The following is a 27,784-nucleotide window of genomic DNA, read 5'->3' as shown; positions in this document are numbered from 1 at the left end:
ACAGGGTGTTTCAATGTGCCCTGGTTTTAAGGGGAAAAAAAAGAAAATGAAAAGGAAAGTTTATTTTCCTTGAGAAGAAGAAACTGAAATCTGAAATCTCTGGAGTCTGAACAAATAGGAAGAGTTTATTTTTCTTTGACTGACCACAAGGCCAGTTAATGATTAGTAAGCTCCAAGTGGATATTTGGTGGGAGGCTGGGCTACTTGAGCTCTTGGTGTTGGGGCTAGCTTTGTACCAGCAACCAGTTCTGAGACCCCAGCCCAGCCATGCTCCCAGGCCTCCAGGAGAGAAGCTTCTGGTTGTGGGGGTCCCTGCTGTGGTTCAGCATTGGAAGTTCAGGTAGGCCAAGAGTTTGGGCCTTGGTTTGGCACTTTCATCTCAACCTGAATCTGTGTTTCTGAACTGTCTTCTCATGCAGTACTAACTGTTGGAAGGTCCCCTAAAACTCCTTTGTCTCTCCGGAGGTGAATTTAAAAGGGGGAAAGAAAACCCCTACTACACAATGGGAATATGGTAAGCAATACGCTTTCTCAGGTCACAGAAGATGAACTTCCCCTGGCTGTGTGACTCATTTTTCTAAAATCTGTATTGCCACCCTTTCCAGCCTGCACAAGCCAGAGTGACTACAAAGAAAATCCATACCTGCGTACCCCATGCATATCTATTGTTCTAAGATAGATTTAAGTGCAGAATTTAAGCTTTTCAAACGAAGTTGGAAATCTTTCATGATGATTTTTGTCATATCACTTAGAGGTCTTTTCTAACCCTACCCACTCAAAGCTGAATTTGGGTTTCTTTTGTCTTTTGATGGGATTATGACCATTGGTCTCTCCTAACCGCAGAGCCACTTCCCTCAAATACCATTTACATTGCATGGTATTTTTTTTTCTTTCCCCTGGTAAAGAACCTGCTATCTTTATACTTGCCTAATATAGTAAGCGAACACTAACACCCACTAACAGCCTCTTCACTCCAGTAGGGAGGAAAGGCCTTTGGAAAGGTCCCTCTGCCTTCAGGTATCCATATTTGTTTATTGTTGTTTGAGAGGTGATATACAGTGGGGTTACAGTGGGGTGATATAAACATTTCTTTCCTTTTGCTTAATGTCAGCTGTTCTTCTTTTTCTCTCATTGCCTCCCTCCCATCTCTGCCCATGAGTCAATTTTGTCCTGTGCAGCCAGTTAGTTCTGCTGCTCTGCTTTCTCACCCGCTTTCCACTGATTCAATGCCCCCACCCAACCTTCCCTTAGAAGTGTATATGGATACACCATATATGACGTAAAGAATACAGCATCATCTAAAAACGCTAAGACAAGAAGAGGTCCTTTGTTTCCTTGCCTTTGGTGTTCTTTTAGTCTGCATATTATTTTATATACATATGAAGATATTCTTGGGTACTATAATTGTTGCTTTTGTCTTTTTTTTATCTCACTGTATACAGGTATCTGGAGTCCTGTTTACTTTGTCCTGTTTCATTGTGGGTTTTTTGTTTTGTTTTGTTTTGTTTTGTTTTTGCCAATCCTGGGCTTGGGCTCAGGGCCTGAGCACTGTCCTTGGACTTTCTCAAGACTTAGCACTCTACCACTTGAGCCTCAGCACCACTTCCAGCTTTTTGCTATGTATATGGGGTACCGAGGGATCGAATCCAGGTCTTCGTGCATGCTAGGCAAGCACTCTACCACTAGGCCAAATTCCTGGCCCCCTATTTCATTGTGTTTTAAATTTAATATCCACCTGTCAAGGAAAGCATCCATTTGTCTCTCTGATCTTGGCTTACCTTGGTCAACATTTGTTCAAGGTCCATCCATTTCCCTGAAAATGCCAATTATTTTATCCTTTCTAATGACTATATAAGATTCCATTGTATACAAGTACTACATTTTTTGAATCCATCTTCTGCAGTGGAGCATCTGGGTTGTTTCCATATTTTGGCTATTATGAACAATTAAGCAATGGACATAGAAGTGCTAGTGTCCTTTCTGTATCCTGGTTCCTGTTGTTCAGGTAGATCCCTAGGGGTGGTATGGCTGGGTTGTAGGGTATGTCCGTGTTTAGTTTTCTTTTCTTTTTTTCTTTTTTGTCAATCATGGGGCTTGAACTCTGGGCCTGGGCACTGTCCCTGAGCTCTTCAGCTCAAGGCTACCACCAATCCCTTGAGCCCCTGTGCCACTTCCGGTTTTCTAGTGGTTAATTGTAGATACGAGCCTCACAGACTTTAGTGCCCAAGTTGGCTTTGAACCTCGATCTTCAGATCTCAGCCTCCTGAGTAGCTAGGATTATAGGCACGAGCCACTGTGCCCAGCTCCATGTTTAGTTTTTTTGAGGAATGCAGGTATCCACATTACATATTACCTGTGGGTTGTTCCTGTTCTTTGTATCTTTTTTTCTTTTTTCTTTTCTTTTTTTTTTTTTTGCCAGTCCCAGGGCTTGAACTATGGGCCTGAGCACTATTGCTGGGCTTTCTCAAGGCTAGAGCTATGCCACTTGAGCCACAGCACCATTTCTGGCTTTTTTCTACGTATGTGGTACCAAGTAATCTTACCTGAGTCTTTGTGCATGTTAGGCAAGCACTCTACCACTAGGCCAAACTCCCACCCTGCCTCCTCTCCTCCCCTACTTTTTTTTTTTTAATGCTGGTACTGGGGCTTGAACTAAGGACCTGCATGCTCACTTGGCTGTTTTATTCAAGGCTGGCACGGTGCTTCTTGAACCATAACTGCACTCCTGGCTTTTTGCTGGCTAATTGGAGATAAGAGTCTCAAAGAGGGCTGGGATATAGCATAGTGGTAAAGTGCTTGTGTAGCAAGAGCTACATCCTGGGTTTGATCCCCAGTATCAGAAGAGAAAAGACACAACAAAAATATAGTTTTTGTTTTGTTTACAAAAAGAGTCTCAAGGACTTCACTGACTGGCTAGCTTTGAACCTAGATCTTCAGATCTCAGCCTCTTGAATAGCTAGAATTGTAGGCATGAGCTACCAGCACTTAGCTTTGGAATGTGCTCGTTGACCAAACTGTCCCTAGAATCTGAGGCCAGCTCAGGTGGTTTCAGAAGTCCTCCCCTACCTGGGTGAGGTAGTACTTCTGGGCGTTCTCCCAGTTCTGAGCGTCCTGGTCAAAGGTTTCATGTCACTGTTTCCTGTGGGACAGAGGTTATTTCTTCTTTCCTGACAGAATTTGAGCTCCCACGGGCAGCTGTAGCACCTCATCCTTGATTCCTCAGAGCTTAGGTTTTTGGTTTGCTGAAAGGTACTTCTGTGGTGTGTCCCCAGCTAAGTTCTGAGGATTTAGGATTTTTATCTGATATACATCTTTCCAGATGTTGGAAAAATTGCCTTGCAAAAAGGTTATAACTTTTTATTGGTCTGTGAGCTATGGCCATTTCCTCACCTCTTTGCCAACATTCTGTAGCATCCCATTTTTAGAACTGTCAGTTTGCTAGGGAGAATAGAATTACATTGGTGTGTTAGTTCTTATTGTTAAGGTGATGTTGGTGCAGTGGCCCAGCAGGCTCTTGCTCTTTTTTTTCATATATTTTTATTGTAATTAATAGAAGGGTTACATGATATTTGCCAGATAGATGGTGCATTAATTCCCATACATTGATACCCTTTCACATGCCTTGGTCCCCATTTCCCTCCCCCCACCCTTCATCTTGTTTTCCCCCCTTCCCTATTCAATTTCAAATAACCAAATACAAATATATCCCATATATCAGGTAACAAAGTGAGATACTGTAACAATATCCCTTGTAACCAAGGGACAGCAAAAGAAATGAGAGATAACATAGCACATTAAGAACAACAATCATTCATTATATGGCTTATGTTTCTATATCCTAGAGATCCTTTTATTTAGCGTCCTACTATATGGCCTTTTGTATCAAGGTTTTGCTCTATTGCAAATCTCTGCTAGGAGAGCCCAAGGTTTCTACTGATTATGACAAATGAGGGAAACCATTGAGCCTAAGTTCCTTTGAGTCTGGCTTACTTCACTTAATATGATCTTTTCTAAGTCTTTCCATTTCCTAACAAATGGGGCGATGTCATTCTTTCTGACAGCAGCATAGAATTCCATTGTGTACAAATACCACATCTTGTTGATCCACTCATCAACTGAGGGACATCTAGGTTGGTTCCATATCTTTGCTATGGTGAATAGTGCTGCAATGAACATTGTTGTGCTGGTGAATTTAGTATGTCTTTGTTTCTGGATGATTGGGTAAATGCCAAGTAGTGGAATTGCTGGGTCATAGGGGAGTTCTATGTTTAGTCTTTTGAGGCACTGCCATACTGCTTTCCATAGTGGTTGAATGAGTTTACACTCCCACCAACAGTGTAGTAGTGATCCCTCCTGGCCACATCCCCTCCAGCATCTATTGTTATTCATTTTCTTGATCCTGGCCATTCTAACTGGAGTAAGGTGGAATCTTAGAGTTGTTTTGATTTGCATTTCTTTTATGACCAGAGATGTTGAGCATTTCTTCATGTGTCTATAGGCCATTTTTGTTTCTTCTTCAGAGAAGATTCTCTTTAAGTCTTTGGCCCATCTTTTAATGGGATAGTTGTTACTTTGGAGATTAGTTTTGGAGTGATTCAATTTTTGGAGCTGTTGATATATTTTAGATATGAGGCCTTTGTCTGTTGTATGGTTGGTGAAGATCTTCTCCCACTCTGTACGCTTCCTAATTAATTTACTAGCTATGTCCTTTGCCATACAAAAGCTCTGCAATTTAATGCAGTCCCACTTATCCAGGCTTTCTCTGATTTGTTGTGATTCTTGGTCCTTATTAAGAAAGTTTTGACCTGTGCCCAGGAGGTCTAGTGTATCTCCTCTTCCTTCTTGTGAAGTTTTCAGAGTGTCGACTTTTACCTCCAGGTCTTTCATCCATTTGGAGTTAATTCTAGTGCATGGTGACAAAGAAGGATCCAACTTTAGTTTTCTGCATGTGCTTAACCAGTTCTGCCAGCACCACTTGTTGAAGAGGCTGTCTTTCTTCCATTCTATTTTTTTGGCTCCCTTGTCAAAGATTAGGTGGCCATAGGTCTGTGGTTTAATATCTGGGTCTTCAGTTCTAGTCCATTGGTCTTCAGGCCTGTTCTTGTGCCAGTACCAAGCTGTTTTGATAATTATAGCTCTGTCATAGAGTCTAAAGTTTGGTATTGAAATTCCTCCTGCCTTGTTCTCGCTGTTCTTCCTTCCTCTACGCCAACAGTGAGAAGAACAAGGCAACAATCAGGAAAGCAACTCCTTTTGCAATAGCCTCAAAGAAAATAAAGTACCTAGGAATTAGCTTAACTAAGAATGTAAAGGACCTTTTTGATGAAAACTTTAAAACCCTGAAAAAGGAAATTAAAGCAGAACTGAGGAAATGGAAAAACCTCCCATGCTCCTGGATTGGAAGAATCAACATCGTGAAAATGACAATCTTGCCAAGGGCTATCTACAAATTCAACGCAATACCTATCAATATCCCAATGTCATTCTTTAAAGAAATAGAAGAGGCAATCCAAAATTTCATATGGAATAATAAAAGACCCCGTATAGCAAAAACACTTCTTAGCAGGCTCTTGCTCTTTAGGTTTACATGTGGAAAGAAGATAGAAGACTCTCCTTTTCAGTCTTCTCAATGATCATGCATCATCTCCACAGATTCCCAGACTTCACTGCCAGTTCCCCTCCATTCAGAAAACCTCACTCCACATGTGTACCTGGCTCACACAACTTCAGCAGGCCTTCAGTTCCACAACCCAAGACTTGACTTCCTTCTGCTATCCTTGTTCTGACCTCTACTCTGAGCCCCAGTAAGTCTGCCAACCCTTTCTTTGCTCCCGTGCCTTCCCCAGATGCCTTATGTCCAGGATCTCCTTGCCATTCTCAGTTCTCAGGCACTCTCTGAGCAAGGGTCCTCTCCAGCATCAGGCCATCATCCCCAACCTTCCCTCTCAACAATCACATGAGTGCCACGTCTCACAGTCATTCCCTACTGGAGTACAATCCTCATGGAGGCAAGAAGACTCTTCATTCAGACACTATTTCCTCCCTGGCCTGGCCAGACACAGGGGAAGGTCACCAGAATGTTGATTAAAGCCACCCACACTGAGGACTGGCTGGTAGTGAGCATCCGAGGAGCCTCATCCACAGAATACAATCCCTTACCTTTGGCTAAAGAGGTCTTCCAATGTCTATGAGGGGGCACCTTGGTGACCTGCAGGATCTCATTACCCAGCATCCTGAGGGGCTGGGTAGGAGTGGCAATGTGTAGAGGAAGGTTGTACCCATCCTGAAGAAAATAAGGATGGAGGGAGCTTCTGGCAGAACCTGGCTAGTGTTCTGGCTCTTTGGACTCAGTACCAGTGATACCTGTGGGCTAGAGAGATCACTCTGAAGTGGGCTGTGGGTGGTTTTACTTCTGGTTCTTGTGAGGCCCTTGTCTCATGAACTCTGGGAATGAAATCCATGGACAAAGAAGGGTGGTGTGAACGTGTGAGAAGAAATAGAAAGAGCTCTGATTAGGTGGGGGCTTTCTCCGGATAGCTTTTGGGTCTTGATTATACTTTTGTGATAATTAGATGTTTAGAAGGTGGCTTGGTCTCTTGTCTGCAGTATTTTGATTGGTTGTGCCCTTTTAGCCCCTGAGTGTTTGGAATTTACCTGCGGTTCTCATTCCAGCCTATGCTGCCTTCCCTTTTCCTGCCTTTCTAGGACAAAGGAAAAGTTGAAGTACTTTTCGGACTGTTTCTACAAAGCAATCAGTCCTTTTCCATCTACCCAGGCGACTTCTTTTTTGCCAGTCTGCCTGTGCCCGAGTAATGGCCACCCTGGGCCCTAAGGTCTGCCCACTGCACTCTCATTCTTGCCATCTACCAAGACTAAACTTTGCAGGTTCTCTTTTCCAAGGCTTTAAACTTCATTTTCTAAAGAGGACTGACAAAGAATGGTACACCACTCACTAGGAACATCCCTCAGCTCCAGAAGAAAGCCACAGAGGGCTGCTGGCAAGTGAAGATGTTCCCCCTAGCTCTCTCTGGGCAATTCATTTTTGGAACCATCTGCTCCAGAAAGCCCTCCATGTGCCTGCCTGGAGACCTTGACCTGTCATGCAGGGGAAATTTGGACCCCAGAGCTTAACACCAGGGTTAACTACCATCTCAGAGAAGAACGGCGCATTGGTTCTGCTATCCTTTCTCAGGGAATTATGGAGTCCACTGCTTGGAACTCTTCTTTCCTTTCTCCCTTCCTCTATTCCCAGCCTAAATCCTTCCCTCCCTTTTTCCTTCTCTCTTTCCTCCTTCCTCCTTTTCTTGTTTACTACCTCCCCTTTCTTTGTCTCACATTTCTTTCGTCAAGAGTATTCCACAAGGGCCTCTAAGACTTTTCCTCTTTTCAGCCACTTCCCTTTTCTCTGAAGTGTCTTGTGTTCTGAGTTCTGTTCCAGTTTAATTGAAATAGCCTTCAAGCCCTAATGCTTTAAAACTTACAAAATAGGATTCTTTTCTCTTTAGCTAAATTCTAGGTATATTCTACTACAAACCCAATACAAGATGAATAAAATTATATATAACTATATATAATAACCTATATAAACATATGCATATATATGTGTATACACACATATAATTTTTCCCTGGGGTAAAATACACTAGGGACTATACATAAAATTTATCTCTGTGGAGAGGGTCCTTCAAGAAAACTGTTTAAGATTTCTCATTTTTCTTTTAGGGATCAAGTGATTATTTATGCAGAGAGACCATAGTCTCTATGTTACAACTTTACTGTCTTCAAACATCAGCAATTATCCTCTCCCTTTCAAGTTTTATTTCTTTTAATCCATTTTGCTTTCTAGTTCCACTGGCTGGGGCCTTGGGCCTCCAGCATGATAGTCAGCTGAACAGTGGAAGCAACTCACGGTTCTCAGTTCTAAGTTGAAAATGCTCCCCTTCACCCCCCCCCTTTTTTTGGTGCAGGTGTTGGAGCTTAAACTCGGAGCCCTGAACTCTCACTTGGTGTTTCTATGCAAAGCTGGTGCTGTACTAGTTATATCACGGCCCCTCTTCTGAGCATATGATTCTCTAAATACTCATATTTTATCATAGTAAAACAGATCTATCCCTTGGATCGAAGGCTACTGGGCCATGAGATAGTTTTGTATCTTGAGTTTCTCTTGTCCTCTTTTCTCTGACAGCCTTGGGGATTGAATTCAGGGCCTTTTCACCAACCAAGCAGGTTTTCTTTCTTGGTGTCTTGGGCAGATCTAGAGTTGTTGCTATTTTCTGTGAATCGCATGTCTTGGTTGTTCTCATACAGTGAGTTGAGATTCTGAGGCCTGTTTTCTGCTCTCTGGAACAGTGTGAAAGTTGAGGATTACAGGTTTGGAACAGCTTTTCTCTAAAATGAGCCTGTTTTCAGTTTTTTGAAAGATGGATCAAAGAGTACAATTTCAACTCCTTTGTGTTTCAGTTTTACATTTGATTATCTGTTTTTTTTTTCAGTTTTGGTAAATTGTACTTTTCTAGGAAATGTCCATTTTTAAGGAAAATATCTAGTTTCAACTTTGGGTGGGTATAAACATTCTTTTCTGGCTTGAAAGAAACTGACTGTGTCTATATTTATATCCCCTTTCTATTCCTGATATTGTTTACTTGTGACTTCCTTTTTTTCTCTCTGTTTTATCAAAAGTACATTTAGCTTATTGTTGTTTTCAAAAGAACCAGCTTTTGGTGTAAGATATGTGTGGTAGACACCACTCTTAAGCATTCAAAAGAACAAAATGGATAAAATCCCTGCCTGTTTTGGCTGGAAATCCCTTCTAATCAATAAACAGTAAGTATAAAAATATTAAATTGCCTAATAAAGTAGAAGGTAATGATTGAGAGAACATGGGCAAGATCCATAGATAATAATTTAAATAGAGTGGCAAAGGAGAGAAAATGTCATTGAACAAGTAGATTTGAAGGGAGAAGGGTAATTAGCATTGATGGCAGAAGAAACAGCTAGTGCAAAGACCCTGTGACTAAAGGTACAGCAAAAAGGACCTGGCTGAAACAGAGTAAACAGCAAGGCAAAATGCTCCTAAGGGGAGGTGGGGGAGGGGGTGGGATTAAGTCATTTAGAGCCTATAGTCCTTGGTTAGGAAATCAGGAAAAGCTGTGACAGCTGTAGCAAGATTTCTGCAAAATGACCCAAGCAGTGAGTAGGTGGATACGAATGGTTGAATGCTGATGATGGTAAGGTCTCACAACTGTGTGTAGGAGACATAAGGAAGAGCAGAGTCAGAGAATGACATGCTCAGAAGTTTGGCCTGAGAAATTCGATGACTGAGCCACTGCAGTGTTGCTTAGAGCTCACTGTTTTCTATTTCTGTCATTTAACTATTCAACTTAATATTTCTTTCTTTGTATTTTAGAGTTGCTTTGTCACTTTTTCCTGAGTTTAACCTTTCTACTTTTTAAATTTTCTTCCTAGTAGCAGTATTTAAGTTGATAGGTTTCCCCTGTTAAAAGATAAATGTAGGTGCCTGAAAATCTTAGCATTTATTTGAGCAATTGATGGCTGATGGGTTTGGGCAGTCTATACAACAAGTGGTGCAGGATTTTACTGAGGAGATTTGACGGGGACATTTTTCCAAGGTACATATGGAACAAGGAAAAATAAAGTACTTGGTAGGTTAAAGAGGAGGAACAGTTTTGTGTGCTTGGTGGGAGGTGAGTGGACAAATTTTGATTGGTGAGGCTTAAGCTTTGCTTCCTTAGATTCCCATAGCTCTCCATTAGTTGAGTTTCTGTTTGCACAGGTAAGAAATCAAGCCCATTCTGGTAAATTATTTTTTAACCTCCTAAGTGCTGCATTAGTGCTTTCATACAAATTTTTACAAGTATTTGTTTGCTATTTACGTTTCTTCCTGAGTAGCTAGGATTACAGCCATGAGCCACCAATACCTGGCTTGAATTCTAATTTCATGACATTTTATTTAGATGTTATAATGTTGTCTGGATGACAGTGATTCTTGGATGATTGTTGGGGTTTGTTGTATTGATCAGTCTTATATTACTATAACAAAATACTCGAGACAACTAACTTGAAAAAGAAAAAAGATGGTTTAGTTGGCGTTGATTTAGCTGTGAGGTTCAGGTTTATGATTAGACTGTCCATTCATTTGTCCGCTCCTTTGGGCAGCACATCACAGCCAGAGCATGTGTGGCAGGAAAAGGAAGAAATGGGAAGAATTAAGAGGATTCTGGGCCACTACATTCTTCTTCTCCCAACGACCTGAGGAGCTTTTGGGGGATACCCCAATTACACTCAAACTATAGCTCCTGCTTTGTGACCTACTATGCTATTTTAAAAGGACTTAATTCTGTTTAATGGATGCATGTTTTCTTTTATGACCAGCAGGATAGGTTCCTTAATTTATATGGCTCAAATCTTATGCTTAAATAGAGTCCTTTCATTCTCCCTTTAAAAAGCCAATGGCCAGTTGTGTGCATGCCTATAATCCTAGCACTTGGGAGGCAAGACTGAAGGATCAAGACTTGTGTAAAGACCTTCTCTGCATCTCTGTGTTCTATGGTAGTAATGGGAGGCAGGAATCTCTTAGTAGTGCCAGGGCTGCATGTTGTGTGTTTGGGTCAGCTTGCCTGGTGATCTTCTTCCAGTCCTTCCTGTAGGAGGGTAAGGAGTCAGGGATTCCAGCCCATCACCTCAGAAATGGACATGGATGAGCTGGGAAGGGGGATGCTGGGTATTGAGCCAGATTTTCAGCTTCTTGGGAAGGAAGAATGGATGCTGTTTGTCTGTTCTCTCAAAGCTGTTGCTCTACCACTTGAGCTAAGTCCCAGCTCCACTTCTGGCTTTTTGCTGGTTAATTGGAGATAAGAATCTCTCACATTTGTCTGTCTGGGCAGACTTGAACAGTAGTCTTCAGATCTCAGCCTATTGAGTAGCTAGGATTACAGGCATGAGCTCCCAGTTTTAGGGCTATTTTCAGATGCCTGGATTAGTGTGCTAGTGCTATATAACAAAAGTGCCCCTGAGGAGAGGCAGCTTGAACAACTGAGATGTGGCATATCACGGGCCCGGAGCTAGAGGTCTGAGACTGCCGTGTGTGGGGGCGGAGGGGAGGGGGTTGGAGAGGGTCCTGCTGGGGCAGGGATGGTAGGTTCTGCTCCACACATCCCTCCTGGGCAGGTAAATAGCTGTCTTCTTCCTGTGTCCCTTCACATCATCTCTCCTCTGTCTCTGCCTAAATTTCCTCCTATTTTAAGGACACTAGTCATATTATACTCAGGCTCTCCCGATCTGCCTCATCTGTACTTTTGTAAAGAACTTCCCCAGATACAATCGGCTTCTGGAGCTTTGGAGGTCAGGAATTTGCAGTTAGGAATTTGGGGGAGGGGCTTTCCCCCAGCTCATAGAACAACCACATCCCCGTGGTCTTTAACTGCCTCGAGTTGAGCAATGGAAATTTTTTTTGGGGGGGGGTCATGGGCCTTGAACTGGGCGCTGTCCCTGAGCTCTTCAGCTCAAGGCTACCACCCTACCCTTGAGCCAAGCCCCATTTCCCATTTTCTAGAGATTAAATGGAAATAAGAGTCTCAGGTCCTTTTGTACCCGGGCTGGTTTTGAACCTTGATTCTCAGATCTCAGTCTCTTGAGTAGTTAGGATTACAGGCGTGAGCCACCACACTCAGCTGGAAAAACTTTTTATACATTTGTCTTTTCACTCCAGAAATGATTCAGCCTTTTAGCCATAGGTGATCCTGACGCCAGCCCATGTCTAATAAACGTGGTGCCCGTAAGTCCTCCCGTAAGTCCTGTTTCTTTCTCTGCCTTACGGGCAGATGGCCTCTCTCTGGAAGTTTCGATTCTGCTTTATTTTCTTCTAGGGCAGACACCTCCCACCCCACAGCCCAAGTGCACCGACTTCCAGAATGCCAACCTCCTCCGTGGCACCAACCTCAAAGTCCAGTTTCTCCTCTTCACCCCTGCATATCCCAGCTGTGGGCAGCTGGTGGAAGAAAGCAGTGACATCCAAAACGCCGGGTTTAATGCCACTCTGGGGACCAAACTCCTTATTCATGGATTCAGGTGGGCGCTAAGCAATGGATAGGGCTATTCCCTGTGAGGAGCTAGGAAGGAACTACATGCCACAGCAAGTCCGTGGGAGAGAGGAGAGGAATGGATTCAGAGATGTGTCCCTCACATCCTGGCTGTCTCCGAAGGAGCTTCACATACACATTGTCCATTCTTGTTGATCACTTCTGCACTCGTGCCTACACACCCACTAGCAGTCCACACGTGGAGCCCTGGCCAAGTCACTGCACATAGTGCTGTGGCAGGGGCTATCTCAGTCTTCCCCTGATGAACACACACCATGTTGTTATCCCCACATCGTGGGGGCTGCGTGACACAATTCCTCTCAGGTAGTGAGGTCCTGATTTACCACAGTCACCCAGGAGTTTCTGCCCAGGGTTTGATTTCCTGCTTTCACTTTTCCCTTAGTTTATAAGATTTGATTAATGTCTATGTATGGTGTGGTGGTGATGATGATGATGATGATGTGGGGCTTGAATTCAGGGACTGGACACTGTCCCTGAGCTTTTCTGCTCAAGGCTACTGCTGTAAGCACTTTTTTTTTGTGGGTCATGGGGCTTGAACTCTGGGCCTGGGCACTATCCCAGAGCTCTATAGCTAAAGGCTACTGCCCTACCTGTTAAGCCACAGCCCCACTTCCCCTTTTCTAGTGATTAATTGAAGATAAGAGTCTCACGGTCTTGAGTGCCTGGGCTGGATTTGAACCTCGATCTTCAGATCTCAGCCTCCTGAGTAGCAAGGATTACAGGTGTGAGCCACGATGCCTGGCGTGCTCTAGCACTTTGAGTCACAGTTGCATTTCTAGTTTTCTGGTAGTTAATTGGAGAACAGAGTTTCAAAGACTTTCCTGCCCAGGCTGGCTTTGAACTGTAAACTTCAGATCTCAGCCTCCTGATTAGTTAGGATTACAGGTGTGAGTCACAAATACCAGCTCTATAGTATGATTATGTATGAGTACCACAACCCTCATACCCAGAAGTTAACACTTCTCTGGAGCTTTGTGTGTGTGTGTGGGCAGGAATAGGGTGGAGAGGGAGATCATGGAGCTTGAACTCGGCCTGGGTTCTGTCCCTGTGCTCTTCAGCTCAAGTCTACCACCCTATCCTAGAGCCAGGCCCCACTTCCCATTTTCTAGAGGTTAATTAGAGATAAGAGTCTCAGGTCCTTTTGTGCAGGGCTGGCTTTGAACCTTTATCCTCAGCCTCCTGAGTTGCTAGGATGATAGGTATGAGCCACGGCGCCGAGTAGAGCTGGGCACTTTTGCAATGTCTGATATTCTGAAGTCCAAATTTTGTTGTAAAAATAGTCTCAGTGGAGTCACAGTTCTTCCTTCAAAGCACACTGACAAGACCAAAGGCAGAGGAGGAGTAGCCTGCAGAGCAAGCAGCTCTGGATGGGGGGACGCTGCTCAGGGCTGGAGCTCTATTGCTTGAGCTATATCTCTACTTCTGCCTTTTTGGTTATTGGGTGGAGATAAGAGTCGGATGGACTTTTCTGCCTGGGCTGGTTTCAAACTGTGATTCTCAGATTTCAGCCTCCTGAGTAGCTAGGATTACAGGAATACGCCACTGGTTGCCCCCTTTTTTAAATAACTTTTATAACTAGTCACTGATCAAAGCTGAGTGTGTATCTACCTCCAAGCCAAGAGAGCTTCTGAGGCTAGCCAGCCTGCCTGCTCCCAGATCCCCCCAAACCACTTCCTGGGTCACACACCTGTATTCCCTTCCACATGAAGTTGTGCATATTGGGGTACAGTGTGTGGGTGGGGGTTACCAGAGAAACTTCTCTGACTCTAATTTGTTATGCAACCTTTCAGAAAACTTTCTCATGACTCTTTTTCCAGAAAAGTGTCATTATACTGTAAATTCCAGAAGGATAGGGACTGTACCTAACTTGCCTTTATTTCTTGGAAAACACCTAGATTACTCCCTGACCTACAGGTACTCAGTGTTTGTTGAATGAATGAACAAATTAATGAGTGGGTGAATGAATGAAAACATCCTCAAGGAAAGAGGCTATATTGTAGAATAGGAATTAAGACCCCAAATTTTAGCCCCAAGGTACAAATTCTTTTCTACAATGAACACCAACAGCTGAGAGCCAGTGGCTCATACCTATAATCCTAACTATGCAGGAGGCTGTGATCAGAGGATCAAGACTTGCAGCCATGGGGGAACTGGAAACCTTGTGAGATTCTTATCTCCAATTAACCAGCAAACCAAAAGGGACCAGAAGGAGACTCAAGTGATAGAGCACCAAAAAAGCTAAAGGATGCCAGCTCCATGTAATCCTAGCTACTCAGGAGTCCAAGATCTGAAGATCAAGGTTCAAAGCCAGTCTGGGCACTACAAAGCCATGAGCCTCTTATCTCCAATTAACCGCTAGAAAATGGGAAGTGGGGCATGGCTCAAGGATAAGGCAGTAGCCTTGAGTTGAAGAGCTCAGGGACAGCGCCCAGGCCCAGAGTTCAAGCCCCATGACACCCCCCCACCAAAAAAAAAAGTTAAGGGACAGTGACCAGGCCCTGAGTTGTTCAAGTTCCAGGACCAATGTATGTGCTAGTCTTCCCTGCTTTTGACTTCCTCACGGGGTTTGGGAGCCATAGAAGTTTCTGTGACAATGGATTTCAGCCAGGCAGGTAATTTTCCTTTTCCTCCTCTCCCTTTTGTCCCTATCTAGGGTGTTAGGTACGAAGCCTTCCTGGATTGATAAATTCATCAGAACCCTGCTGAGCACAGCGAATGCCAATGTGATTGCTGTGGACTGGGTGTACGGATCTTCAGGGGTCTATTTCTCAGCTGTGGAAAATGTGGTCAAGTTGAGCCTGCAGATCTCCCGCTTCCTCAGTAAACTCCTGGTGGGTACAGAGAAGCTTAGGGTGGTCTGAGGCTGTTCATGGAGGACAGGGTTGTCAGAGAGAGAAAGTAAGCAAGCTTTGCAAATCTTGACCCCATGGAGTACTGACCTTAGGCAGGCCTTGAACCTCTCTCCTCCGCAAACCATCACGGCATAATGGATAGTGGCTGTGGAGGGCTGGGGAGTAATTGTCCCTGAGAAGGAATGGCACTGTGAGAAAACTGTCAGTCAGCATGGGCAGTCAGCAAGGGGCCGTGTGGTTCAGATGAGGGCTCTCTTTTTTCCTGAAGCAGAGGAAATGGAACGTTGACTCTGTGTGTGTGTGTGTATGTGTGTGTATGTGTGTGTGTGTGTGTGTGTGTGTATGTGTGTGTGTGTGAGAGAGAGGGGGGGGGGGAGTGTCCTGGGCTTGAACTTGGGACTGGGCACTGTCTCTTAGGATTTTGTTCAAGGCTAGAACTCTTCCATTTGAACCACAGCTTCACTTCTGGTTTAGCCACAGCTCCACTTCTGGCTTTTGGGTGATTCATTGGAGATAAGAGTCTCATTAACTTTTCTGTTCAGGATGGCTTTCAACGGTCAGATCTCAGCCTCCTGAGTAGGTAAGATCTCAGCCACCAGAGAAGGTGCCACCAGCCCCAGCACCTGGCCTGGTATCTTTTGTTTCAGCTCAGCTAGCTGCTTATATGGCTGATGGACTAGTCAATTTGTCATGGTTTTGACCTAATGGCTGTTGGTCAGCTTTTATAATCCTTTCCAGGAACTTATTGTTAAAATAAGACTCAGGGGTGGGAGTTTGGCCTAGTGGTAGACTGCTTGCCTAGCATGCATGAAGACCCAGGTTTGATTCCTCGGTACCACATACATAGAAAAAAGCTGAAAGTAGTGCTGTGGTAGAGCACTAGCTTTGAGAAAAGTCCAAGGACAGTGCTCAGGCCTTGAGTGCAAGCCCCACGACTGGCAAAAAAAAAAAAAAAAAAAAAAAAAAGACTCAGGTAGGGTTTTGCTAGAGTTTGAGAAGGAGTTTCTGCAAATTAAGCAAAACAGCCTTCCTGCAAGACAGCATGCGGTCCCTTACAGAATGAATCAGGAAAAGCTAACTAGCTAACTTGAGTTAGGCCTTATATCCTCCAGGCGCTGGGTGTGCCGGAGTCCTCTATCCACATCATTGGGGTGAGCCTGGGGGCGCATGTTGGAGGCATGGTGGGACACTTCTATCAAGGCCAGCTGGGACGGATCACAGGTAACTCCCACTTTGTTCTGTCCTGCCAGGATGCTGGGGCAGAGCGAGGTAGCCCTGGAGATGCCTCTTCTCAGAAAAGCAGAGGGGTGGGTAGAGTCTGGGAGCGTATGATTGAGACATCTGTTACCACTAAAGTGTATTTGTTATGGGTCTTTTACATGCACCGATACTGTGTTATTATGGCACAGTCTGTAACAGTGGTAGAAGAGGCCATGCCTTTCGGAGTCTCAGTATCTCTGTTTGTAAACTGGGTTACAGTAGCCTGTAGCTTTGGCCAACTGTAGAAGTCACCTTCAGATGGTTCTGCTAAATACCTGCAAAGGAGTTAGGGACTCCTCTGAGCCATTATTAATCAAGAACACCCAGTATTGCCCCCCTCAAAAATATTAAAAAGAAGGCCCTGGAGGACTGGGAGTGTGCCCTAGTAAAAGAGTCCTAATCTCAAGAAAGCTCAAGGACAATGTCCAGGCCCTGAGTTCAAGCCCCAGGACTGGCAAAAAGAACATGCACACACAAAAAGAAACTCAAAAAACAAAGCAAAACAAACAACAACAACAACAACAACAAACCAAGGCCTTGGAGTGGTGTGTTAATTATACTAGTTGGTTGGATGATTCTGAGTCAGAAAATCCCTTGGAGATATCCTAAACCTTCTTCAGTCTTTGCTAAATGGTAGGTGTCACTAAACTCACTTTATTTACTTATTTGTTTACTTATTTATTGTGCTGGCCCTGGGGTTGAACTCAGGGCCTGGGCATTATCTCTGAGGTTTTTTTTTTTGGCCAGTCCTGGTGCTTGAACTCAGGGTGTGAGCACTGTCTTTGGGCTTTGTCAAGGCTAGTTATTCCACTTGAGCCACAGCACCACTTCCAGCTTTACATGTATATATATATATATTATAATAAATACACGCACATACATACATATACATATACTACACATGTAATATTTTACACACACACACACACACACACATATAGTACTGAGGAATTAAACCCAAGGCTTCGTGCATGCTAGGCAAAACTCCTGGCCCTGAGCTTTTTTTTTTTTGCTCAGGGCTAATGCCCTACTACTTGAGCAACAGCTCCATTTCTGTAAGCTCATATTAGAGTCAGAAAAATGGAGTCATTGAGAAGTTAGCTCAAGAGAGGCAATAGACCTAGTATAGTGACTCATACCTGTAATCCCAGCTGTCTGGGAGCCTGGCCAAAAATTCAGTGAGATTTCCACTTACGCCAGGTGCGTGATTCATTCACATCTGCAGCCCCAGATATGGGAAGCACAGGCAGGAGGACTGAAATACATAGCCTTATATGAAAAATAACTAAAGCCTCCCCCCAAAAAAGGTTTGAGGTTATGGCTGTAATGGTAGAGGACCTACCTAGCAAGTATAGGCCCTGAGTTCAAACCCCAGTACAGAGGAAGACTCTGGCTAAGGCACCTTGGTCCCTGTTGGAGGATGGTATGACTTATGCTAAAGGTGCTGCCAGGAAGGCATGGAGTGGACCCCTGGTGGTTCCTGCATTGACAGGAAAGAGGCTCTGGATGACAGTCTGTCCTTGCAGGCCTGGACCCTGCTGGACCTGAGTACACCAGAGCCAGCCTGGAAGAGCGCTTGGATGCTGGGGACGCCCTCTTCGTGGAAGCCATCCACACCGACACTGACAGTGAGCTGGGACGATGCCTGGGGTGATGCAGTGAGCCCAGGATGGGGCTGGCAGGGTGCTGCTGGGCAGAGATGCCCTGTCCTTCTCCAGGCTTCTGTTCTCAGAGGGTTGTTGACCAGGATGAGCTTGAAAGTCTCCTCCAGTTTTAGTCATTCTGCAACTTTCACTGCCACTGTGACCACCGAGATGGTTTGATTCTGAGGATTTCCTCTCATGCACAACAGTAGTTTTGTCTAGGAGTCTTAGTCTCTAATTCAGCACAAAGATTTAATGTCCAAAGTGGACAGGCTGATTTCCTGTAGGTAGAGGTGAGTAAAATGCTCTCAGGCAGGGGAGCAGTTACAGGATGTGGGGGGGTTAAAGACCAGAGTAGGGGCTGGGAGCAGGAAATCTTTGTAGTTGCAGCTGGATGCTGGAGATATCAGCCAGCCAGGGCCAAATATCCAATAGCTGGCTAATTACCATGAAAATATCCTATATCTGGCATGTAGCTGAGATGATATATTCTATAGCTAGCCCATAGCCAAGAAAACATTCTATACCGGGGCACATAGTCAAATCTGGGCACCTTGCATCTGGACACTAGACATAGCGTGTGACAGGGAATGGGCATCTGGACTATGGTGACAGCCTGTCGCTGATGCAGTTGGGGCTGGGGGTATTGCAGTTACAGGTGGGAATGGGAGGAGGTGACTATGGCCAGACCTTGCCTATGGATGTCCCAAGATGAAGGTTGTCGACCTGAAATGGAGCAAGTACTCCTACAGAGTTAACCTTGCTCTTGAACATGGCAACAAATCTCTTTCTTAGGAGAAGTCAAAGTCATGGAGACAGACAGGAAGTGAAGATTATCACAGAGTCAGCACTGAATGGGGCAGTGTGAGTTTGGAATACTGAACAACTTTTGCAGCTAGAGGGTAGAGATGGCTGCATAGCGTAGGCATGTACTTAACATGTACTTAATGGTGTTTAGGACTAGAGACAGGAAAGAGGGCTGTGTGGTTAGATCACAGTAGACAGAGGAGGGGTGACTGAATGGACCTAGAAAAGATGGTGCTGGCCACAGCAAGGATCTTACATTTAGTTGTAAGATCAGTGACACCAGGCTGATGGTTAGGATGGTCTGGTGCAGGGTATTTGTGGTAGGAGTCTGGCCTACAGACTGGTGGCTTAGGCCAAGGTGGTTATTTTAGAGATGGAGAAAAATAGAAAGATTCAGAATGTAAATTTTAAGGTGGAGTTGATCAGACTTTTCTTGGGATGAGTACAAGGAGCAAGGAAAAGGCAGGACTGAATGATGAGAGGTAAATGCTTGGGAGCCATTGATAAACTACACCCTATTGATTTCTTACCATAAGGACAGAAAATGAAGGAGAAACGCAGGGGTTTGGGCAGATGGGCTTGACACAGTCTGATGGCTCACAAGGGGCAATTGGGAATTCCTGGAGTAGGGCCCACAGTGAATGAAACAGGAACTACCGCCTCTCTCTTAAATTCAGATCACTGTCTCTGTTTCCACACAGTCAGGTAAGCATAGAAATAGGTTTTGAGGGAGACTATGAGAGTTCCACATAAATGGATCTGAACCATTGCTTGAAGGAAAACGAAAACTATTCAGAGAGGAAATTTACTAAGGTTACAACATCTATCGATTTATACAAACTGTGTCAAGGGGTCTTCTGTTCATTTTGCTTGGCCATTGCGAGTACCTTGTCAGTTGGTTCCCCTGTGGTTTCTCTCTTGCAAACCCCTTTGGGATGAAGTGGGCATATGTTGGCTGGGTCCCAATTTCAGATTGCAGGCTCTGTAGCTAGGGAAACCTTCTTTGGGACCTGGGAAAGAAGGGCCAGAAGCAGAAACTAATAGCTATCTGCCCCTTTCAGATTTAGGTATCCGGATTCCTGTTGGACACGTGGATTACTTTGTGAATGGAGGCCAAGACCAACCTGGGTGTCCCACATTCCTTTATGCAGGTCAGAAAGCCAGGAGAGACTGTTGTTTGGCTGGTCTACAGACTGAAACTCACCAACAGTCTGCAGCCCGTGTGGGTGCACAGTGTCTTCCTGATGATGCCTTTGGCTATGTCCTATGGTGTCTTTCTCAGTTGAATGTCTTTGGAGCATGGATTTCCAGAGAGAAGCCCTGGTACAGGAAAGGAGCCTCAAGCTTAGGCTGCCTTCCCCACTTCTCTGGGCTTCTTTAGCTCAAGCCAATAGTCTGTGATCTTCCTGGGCCAGCATGAATGGCATAGTTCACATGAGCTGCAACCTCTACAGAGCAGAGTTGCTGCTTAGTAAGAGATAGAGTGTTGGACTTTCTAGTTTTGGTTGGTTTTGAACCATAATCCTACAAGTCTGTGCCTCCTGCATGGCTAGGATTACAGGCATAAGGCACCAGTGCCCAGCTTGTTTGTGCATTTTCAAACAGTAAACAACAGCAACAACCATAAAAATCCCCCACAAGATTTTGGTATATTGGGATATTTGACAAATTTATTTGGTCAGTTATTTGTCCAAGCAATTTTGAACACATAGAGATTGATCATGAGAGGCTGCCAACCTACCTAGTTGAATAGGATGAAGATACATATCAAACAAATGTTACAAGATGATTGGGAGGGAATGGGGGAGGGAAAGTGGGAGAAAAACAAGGGAAGAGGTGTCAGTGTTCAAGAAGTAATGTATCCACTATGATGAATGTAACTGTAAACTCTCTATATATCATCCCAACAATAAAATAGAAAAAAAAGTTTGTGTGAGTGACAGTAAATGCAAAAATGTGGAGAAAGCAATCATTTCTAGGAATGGGCTGAACATTTCTAACGCTCCACATCTTCTCATAAGAATGAATCTCAAATCAAGCAATTTTCTTCTTCAACTTGGAGAGCTCAGGAAAATTTTAAAAAGGGAAAGGGGAGGATTCAGTAACCATGTCTGATCACAGTTTTAGAATAGGGCTTAGGGGACATCCCGAGTATTTATAGTCTCTGGACTATAAAATTCAGAAGACTTACAGTAAAAGCATGGAGGGAGTTTCCACTTGTCCTGATTGAAACGTTGCTTGTTTCTCCTGCCTCTCTCTTCAGGTTACAGCTATCTGATCTGTGATCACATGAGAGCCGTGCATCTCTACATCAGTGCCCTGGAGAATTCCTGTCAGTTCATGGCCTTTCCCTGTGCCAGCTACAAGGCCTTCCTTGCGGGGCAGTGTCTGGATTGCTTTAATCCTTTCCTGCTTTCCTGTCCAAGGATAGGTAAAATGTCACCCCTTCAGTATCCTTTGACAATGTGGGAAAAGCTCTAGCCCTGCCTGCTCTCAGCTCTTAAACATCCCTGTCTCCTGTGAGCAAGAAATCTATCCAACTTGGAGAAGAAAAATTAAGTGATGGAATGGTTGGCCTGTTCTCACCTGAACGTGCCTCAGTGAGCTGCCCCTCGCCCTGTAGATTGCCCTCAGCCTTACTCTACAAACTTTGGACCCATCTAGAACCCCTCCCTACTCTTAGACTAGAAGCTTTGCATGGGCACTTCTAGTTGGGTCAGCTCCTCGCAGGTCCTCACCAGTGTATTGAAGTCCCAAAGTGGCACACAGGTTCCCCTTAGGGGTGTGTGATGGTGGTGGCTAATGCCAGCTGGTACTTAGTTGTACTTTGTTGAGTAAGTACTTAGTTTCTGGGTGGCTCCAGTGCATTGCTGGACAATCCAAGGCAAGCTGAAGAAAGGTGTCCAGGAGGGCTGAAGGATCTGTTCTACTCGCCTGTGCACACATGGCAGTGACTATCCTGGTACTTTCCAGGGTAAAAACTCTAGGATGAAACCAGACAGTGGAAGTGGCTCCTCCCCACCCTCGGCTGCCCCTCAGAACTGCAGCAGCCTGTCATTCCTCATCCAGTGGGACCAGCTTAACAAAATGTGAAGGGAAGATTACTTCCTATAACGACCTGAGCCAGTGTAATTCCCCTCGCTGGGCTCATGACCGATTCCCCAGGGTGATGGGGCAATGGATGTGACGTCACGTTCTTCATCTTCGCTTTCCTTCACTTTCCTCATGCTGAGCATCTCATGCTACTAAGCACAGGAACTATTGGTGACTCCATGTTTCCTCCTCCTGTGGCCTCTGGCAATCAGTCAAGAGGTCAAGCACTCCTGACCCATTGTGTCCCTGCTGTGTAGGATACAAGTGCCATTAAGACAACTGCCATACACATTTCCTCTCATATGTGAGAACTAGATCTAAAATATAACTATGCATCACATATACAGGGCGCAATACATTTACCTACAGGCGAAGGAGGGCATACTTAAGGGAGGAAAAAGGCGTAACTCCTGTTATTTATCAAAATGAATACTAGGAAGTGGACACAAGTTGGGAGGGTAGGCAAAAGAGGTGGCACAGGAGAGAGTGATGTTACTATAGGCAATGTACATTACGTAAAAAATGAACTAAGTGACCTGAGGAGGAAAATGTGGGAGAACAAAGAAAGAGTTGACATTGGGCTGGGAGTTTGGCCGAGTGGTAGAGTGCTTGCCCAGCATGCTCAAAGACCCAGGTTCCATCCCTTGGTACCACATACATAGAGAAAGCTGGAAGTGGTGCTGTGGCTCAAGTGGTAGAACTTGAACCTTAAGAAAGCCCAAGGACAGTGCTCAGGCCCTGAGTTCAAGCCAGGACTGGCAAAAAAAAAAAAGAGTTGAGTTGATATTGACCAAGAAGCATTGTGCTCACACCCTGATTGATGGAATTGTAACCCCTTTGTACACCCTAGTTAATAATAATTTTGGCAAAGCTGAAAAGAAAAAGAAATAACTGCAGTAGAGGGAGACTGGCTTCCAAGTTAGAGACATGATTTTAAATTTCTTACAATTATGGAGTATGGGTTTAGGCTCCCAGGAGCACAGTCACTGTTTATCTCCCATAGGACTTCATTTGGATGCAAGAACAACCTGCAGTGCAGATGCATATAGCATGCAGGCTGTGTGAATGAACTAATTTCTGTGTGGGTGCTGGCTGTGAGACCCTGAAGTGGTCTTCTCTAGGGTCTGCCATCTTTGATGAAGTGTCCTTTTCTGGTATCTGCCATCATTGTGCTTCTTTATTTCCAGGGCTAGCGGAACAAGGTGGTATCAAAATAGAGCCACTCCCCAAGGAAGTAAGCGTGTACCTGCTGACCACATCCAGAGCGCCGTACTGCGGTGAGCAGGAATGAGCCAGCTTAGCCCCTGCCAGTGTGGGAACCCAAGTGGGAGGGAGAGGACTAGGGCTGGGCCAAAGACAACCTGGAGGATGGAAGAACCAGGACTGTAAGGATGAGTCCCGTGATGGCTCTGCAGATGAGGACTTTGCAGACATCTTACTTGTATCATCCTTGCTTCTCTCACCACTGCAAGGTGTCCTTCACGGTTCTGTCTAGCTCCCTTCCTCCTTTATGTTTCTCTCTCTCTTGGTGCCCTCCCTGTGTGTTTCCTATCTGGGTAGTCCTTCTTGGGAGAGAGTCCCCAACCCTTTCTTCTACCTGCCTTCCCCTTCAAAGACCCATTCCAAGCAGTCACTGGTGCTACTCATTGTGTTTCCTTGAAGCCAACATTATAGGGAGGGTATGAGACTGGGTATGAGGGTGAGAGAGAGGGCTGTCTTGGAAGCCATGATGTACACTACAGGCTGAGCCATCAATCCCACCTACGCTATGTGTATCCTCATTAGAGTGACTGCACCTCCTGGGTGATGTTTGTGTCTGGGGTCCCTCTGTCTGTTTTGTGGGGTGAATGGGATACAGTTATACTGCTGAAGATGGTAAATTACACAGCCACTATATTTTTAGCTGATTTTCTAGCCGGTGTGTGTTGAGTTAGTTCAGGAGTTTTTGTAGCTGTGTTTTCTGGTTAAAGAAGGTCTGGGGCAATGTCAAATAGATCCCACAGCTCAGACTGGGCACACATAGGCCTAGATTTCAATCTGGTTTTCTCCACTTCCCAGCTCCTTTCTGAGCCTCTAAATCTTCCTGTGGGAAACAAACAATAGTAGTAAGTGCTTGCTGGCAAAAATCAATTACAAGGATAGAATAGGTAGGGGAAATTCTGGGCACTGTGAGTGTAACCCAGGAAGTAGCTACTTCCTTTCCTTCCCAAACATTCAAACAACAGCAGCATTGGTTAGGTCTTTTCCAGCTCTCTCAAGATCACATTGTTATAGTAAGTCACAATCAGGGTGGAAGAAACCATTAATAATAAACCCCATACTCCTGGAAGCATGCTAGGCACAGACACTCTTCTAGGACTCTGTATGTATTAACCCACTCAACTCTCACTCCAGCTTGTGCGCTACCTACTTTCTCCACCTCACTCGATACTTGAGGAATCCAAGGCTCTGAGATGGTTGAAAATCTGCTGGGGCACTGGACTGCTATGGCACTGGACTGCTATGGGGGCAGAGCCGGGGCTCCCTGCTTTCATGGCTGCACTCTGGGGCATTTTGCTCATTGCACCTCTGCCCTCTGGCCCAGCCTTTGTTCTGTTTTGTCTTCCTAGTACATCACAGCCTTGTGGAGTTTCACTTACAAGAACCAAGAAAGAAGGACACCAGCATCAAGGTCACCTTTCTTAGCAGCAACGTTACCTCTTCGGTTAAAATCATCATGTACGTAAGTGCCCCATGTGGTGGACCCGTCTCCTTTCCTTTTCCATTTGGGCTCACGGAGACATTGCAGAGAAGGCACTATGGGATTGCCAATGGCTGGGTGAAGTCGGCCTAGTGTGGGAGTGGGGGCAGCACCTTCTAGAGAGCCCCCACTAGTACAGAAACATTATGGTGAGGGTGGGGGGCTGGGAGGCTCCAGATTTGAGAGCACTGGCTCCAAGCACAGTAGATTCACATGTTAGCAGATGATATTAGCAGATACCCGGATGGATACCCTAGCAGGTGGTTAGAGTGTAGCTATCCGGGGCTAGATAAGAAATGGTGTTTGGGAATCCAGATGGAGGTGCCTCAAGACATTGGCAGGTAGAAAAGCGTAGGTGGGGAGGCTAGAATTCAGGAACAACAGTACATATGTCTTTAAAAAGGAATTGGCTGAGTCACTCACAAGCTAGCAGGAGACAGAGGGGTGAGATAATGTAATTGTCCCAGGACAACAGAGTCTTACAAAGGGAATTTTACCCAGCAAACTAATGATAGTATCATTAGGAGAGCAGGAAATTAGAGGGAGAGGAGGGCCCAATCTCTGCCCTGCTGAGCTTAGCAGCCGTGCTGGGGCTCTCCTCCCTATCCCCCCTGCAGCAGGTCTTTTCTATACACTCGATTGCACTATTTCTGGCCATTGTGTGAGGTCCCCAGCCAATGAAGGACTTCACTAGCTAATCACTTCGTGCCTCTCCCTTCTTCTCAGCTACAGTGGTGCCTACATTTGGTACATTAACTAGTAACCCATGGACAAGGGCAAGAGAGACCTGGATTCCTGTGTCACTCTGAGTCCCCTAGGCTGATGCCAATACTTATCAAACCCTGTGGTTCTGGTCTCTATCAGCATATGGAGAAGCTAGGATTCCTACTGAGAACTGTGTCACTCCATAGCCTTGTTAAATTAGGTAACTTATCCAAAGCCACACAGTTGGGAAGTGATAAAACCTGCCATTTCCACCCACACCTTTATGACTAGCCTCACACAGAGTGGTCTCCACACCTGGTTCTCTGTCCAGAAAAGAGCTTCTATTTCTAGATAATGGGATGTGAGCATGCAGCTCTCAGCCACTTAGAAAGTCATAGGTGAGGGGGAGGGACAATAAAAAAAAAAGTCATAGGTGAGAAAGGGATCTAGTTGTTTTTTGGTTTTTTTTGCCAGTCCCAGGCCTTGAACTCAGGGCCTTGGCGCCATCCTTGGGCTTTTCTCAAGGCTAGAGTTTTACTACTTGAGCCACAGCACCATTTCTGGCTTTTTTCTATGTATGTGGTACCGAGGAATCGAACCTGGGTCTTCGTGCATGCTAGGCGAGCGCTCTACCACTAGGCTAAACTCCTGGCCCCAAAGGGGAGACAGTTTTCTACAGGGAAAATTCTAAGAGTTAGTCTTTCGTTACAGTGTCTAATTGCTTATTCTCAAAATCAGCCAATATTGTCCAGTTGTGTTCAAAGGGTGTTCTCTAGTTGTGTGTGACAAAGGGTGACATGAGGCAAGCAAGATGTCCCCATCTTCAAGGAGTGTGACAGTCAAAAAGTTCCACAGTGATTCATTCTCCATCCCCTGCTCTTTCCCTTCAGACCTAAACAACAACGCCAGGGTAGGGGAGTCATAGCCCACCCCACCCCCCAGTGCCAGATCAACCAAGTGAAGCTCAAGTTCCAGGTTTCCAGTTCGGTTTGGAAGAAAGACAGGACTACCATTGCCGGGAAGTTCTGCACTGCCCCTCTCCCCGTCAATGACAGGTGAGCTCCCACCCAGCTAGATAGCCCCCTCAGCCCGGGTCCTGGCCTTGGTGTGTTTCTTGACAAACTTTAATCTCATCACAGCGATTACCATCTGGGAAACAGAGATGATAAAGACTCTGACTTTCCTGTAGGGCTATCTTGGGTGGAGGTGTCAGGAAGGGGGATAGAGTGGGGGTGGGGTGGGGGACAGGATGGCTTTAACTTTCCACACCCCCTTCAATAGAGGAAACTCATCTGCATTTGGTTTGTATGAGGTTTTCTTGGTATCACAATTTTTTTCAGTTCATACTTTTCATTTTTCTTTTCTTCATTTTTACTCCTTGGCATCCACGTCAAAAGTGTCTCTGGTCACATTCATGGGTACAGATCTAGAATCTCTACCAGGCATCAATGTGATTAGTCTTACTGTCCCTGGTCCTTGGAGGACAGGTCCCTCCTCCTCCTCCTCCTCCTCCTTTTCTCCTCCCTCCCTCCATCCCTCCCTTCCCCTTTCTTTCTTTCTTTCTTTCTTTCTTTCTTTCTTTCTTTCTTTCTTTCTTTCTTTCTCTTTCTTTCTTTCTTTCTTTCTTTCTTTCTTTCTTTCTTTCTTTCTTTCTTTCTTTTCTGTCTCCTCCCTCCTTCCTTTCCTCCTTCTTTTTCTCCCTCTCCCTCTCCCACCCTCAATTTCAGTGCCTCATGAATGCTAGTCAAGTATTCTACTACTCTACTTTAGTACTAGAAACAACTTTAATGAAGATGATGAAAGACTCCTTTTACTAGGTATGGGAATACCAGAGCCATACAATTCTCAGCCCTCTCGCTTGGCCAACTAAGAATTTGCCTGTGTTGTTCTTCTCTTGCAGCAAAAAGACTGTCTGCTTGCCGGAACCAGTCAATTTACAAGCAAGTGTATCTGTTTATCATGACCTGGAAATAGCCTGCGTTTAGCATAATCCTGGCAGGATATATCTTCTTAGATTGTTGTTTAAGGAAGTGTGGTATGTATGTATGAGTGTGTGTGTGTGTGTGTGTGTGTGTGTGTGTGGTCACATGAGTGTGTGAGCACATGTACACATATGCACAACTTAAGCTAGACTATCACTACTAGCAGACAGGATAATGACCACCCTGAGGAAAGGCCCAATTCTTAGTTATTTTTTCTGTAATTACCATGGTGGGGGGAGAAAGGACTCATTTTGCAGACATGGATCTCCATTGCAATCTGGAAAGCTTTACGAAGATACTGTTTCAGCTTCCCTAATCTTATGCAGCTGCCTCAGGTCCTGGGGCATCTATCTGTACTTAGAGTGTAGTAGAAATAGAAAGAAAGAAAAATGTGTTTTTTAAAAAAATAAAACATCAAGAAATATATAGAATCATTTAATTGTCTTATTGGGGTGTAACCTTGCTATATAGAAAAACTAGTTTGCCATCTGTAGGATTAGAGAAAATGAAATTATCTATATTAAAACAGCAACTGAAAAGCAAAGCCTGGAAGAAGAAAGAGAATGAAGGCCAGGAGGAAGAT

General features: G+C 44.8%; 1 protein-coding gene across 1 annotated transcript; it reads left to right on the top strand.

Annotated features, from left to right (window-relative positions):
• On the top strand, positions 1 to 27,639 carry Pla1a (phospholipase A1 member A). Its single transcript, XM_090345769.1, has 11 exons — positions 1 to 340; positions 11,886 to 12,087; positions 14,773 to 14,950; positions 16,084 to 16,192; positions 17,758 to 17,859; positions 19,743 to 19,832; positions 20,945 to 21,112; positions 22,962 to 23,051; positions 24,384 to 24,492; positions 26,110 to 26,274; positions 27,120 to 27,639. The coding sequence occupies exons 1-11, from the start codon at positions 268 to 270 to the stop codon at positions 27,202 to 27,204; spliced, it is 1,371 nt and encodes a 456-aa protein (XP_090201895.1). The 5' UTR covers positions 1 to 267; the 3' UTR covers positions 27,205 to 27,639.
• The last annotated feature ends 145 nt before the right edge of the window (positions 27,640 to 27,784 follow it).

The sequence above is a fragment of the Megascapheus bottae genome, chromosome 1 (assembly GCF_031878675.1).
Source record: "Megascapheus bottae isolate mThoBot1 chromosome 1, mThoBot2.hap1, whole genome shotgun sequence".
Classification (NCBI taxonomy): domain Eukaryota; kingdom Metazoa; phylum Chordata; class Mammalia; order Rodentia; family Geomyidae; genus Megascapheus; species Megascapheus bottae.
This window is presented reverse-complemented; position numbering and strand designations above follow the sequence as displayed.

Bases quoted from the DNA above. Each gene is read 5' to 3' on its own strand.
- Pla1a (XM_090345769.1), top strand. From the start codon at position 268: ATGCTCCCAGGCCTCCAGGAGAGAAGCTTCTGGTTGTGGGGGTCCCTG. The intron at 341-11,885 runs GTAGGCCAAGAG...ATTTTCTTCTAG, and splicing joins GTTCAGCATTGGAAGTTCAG to GGCAGACACCTCCCACCCCA. The intron at 14,951-16,083 runs GTGGGTACAGAG...TATATCCTCCAG, and splicing joins GCTTCCTCAGTAAACTCCTG to GCGCTGGGTGTGCCGGAGTC.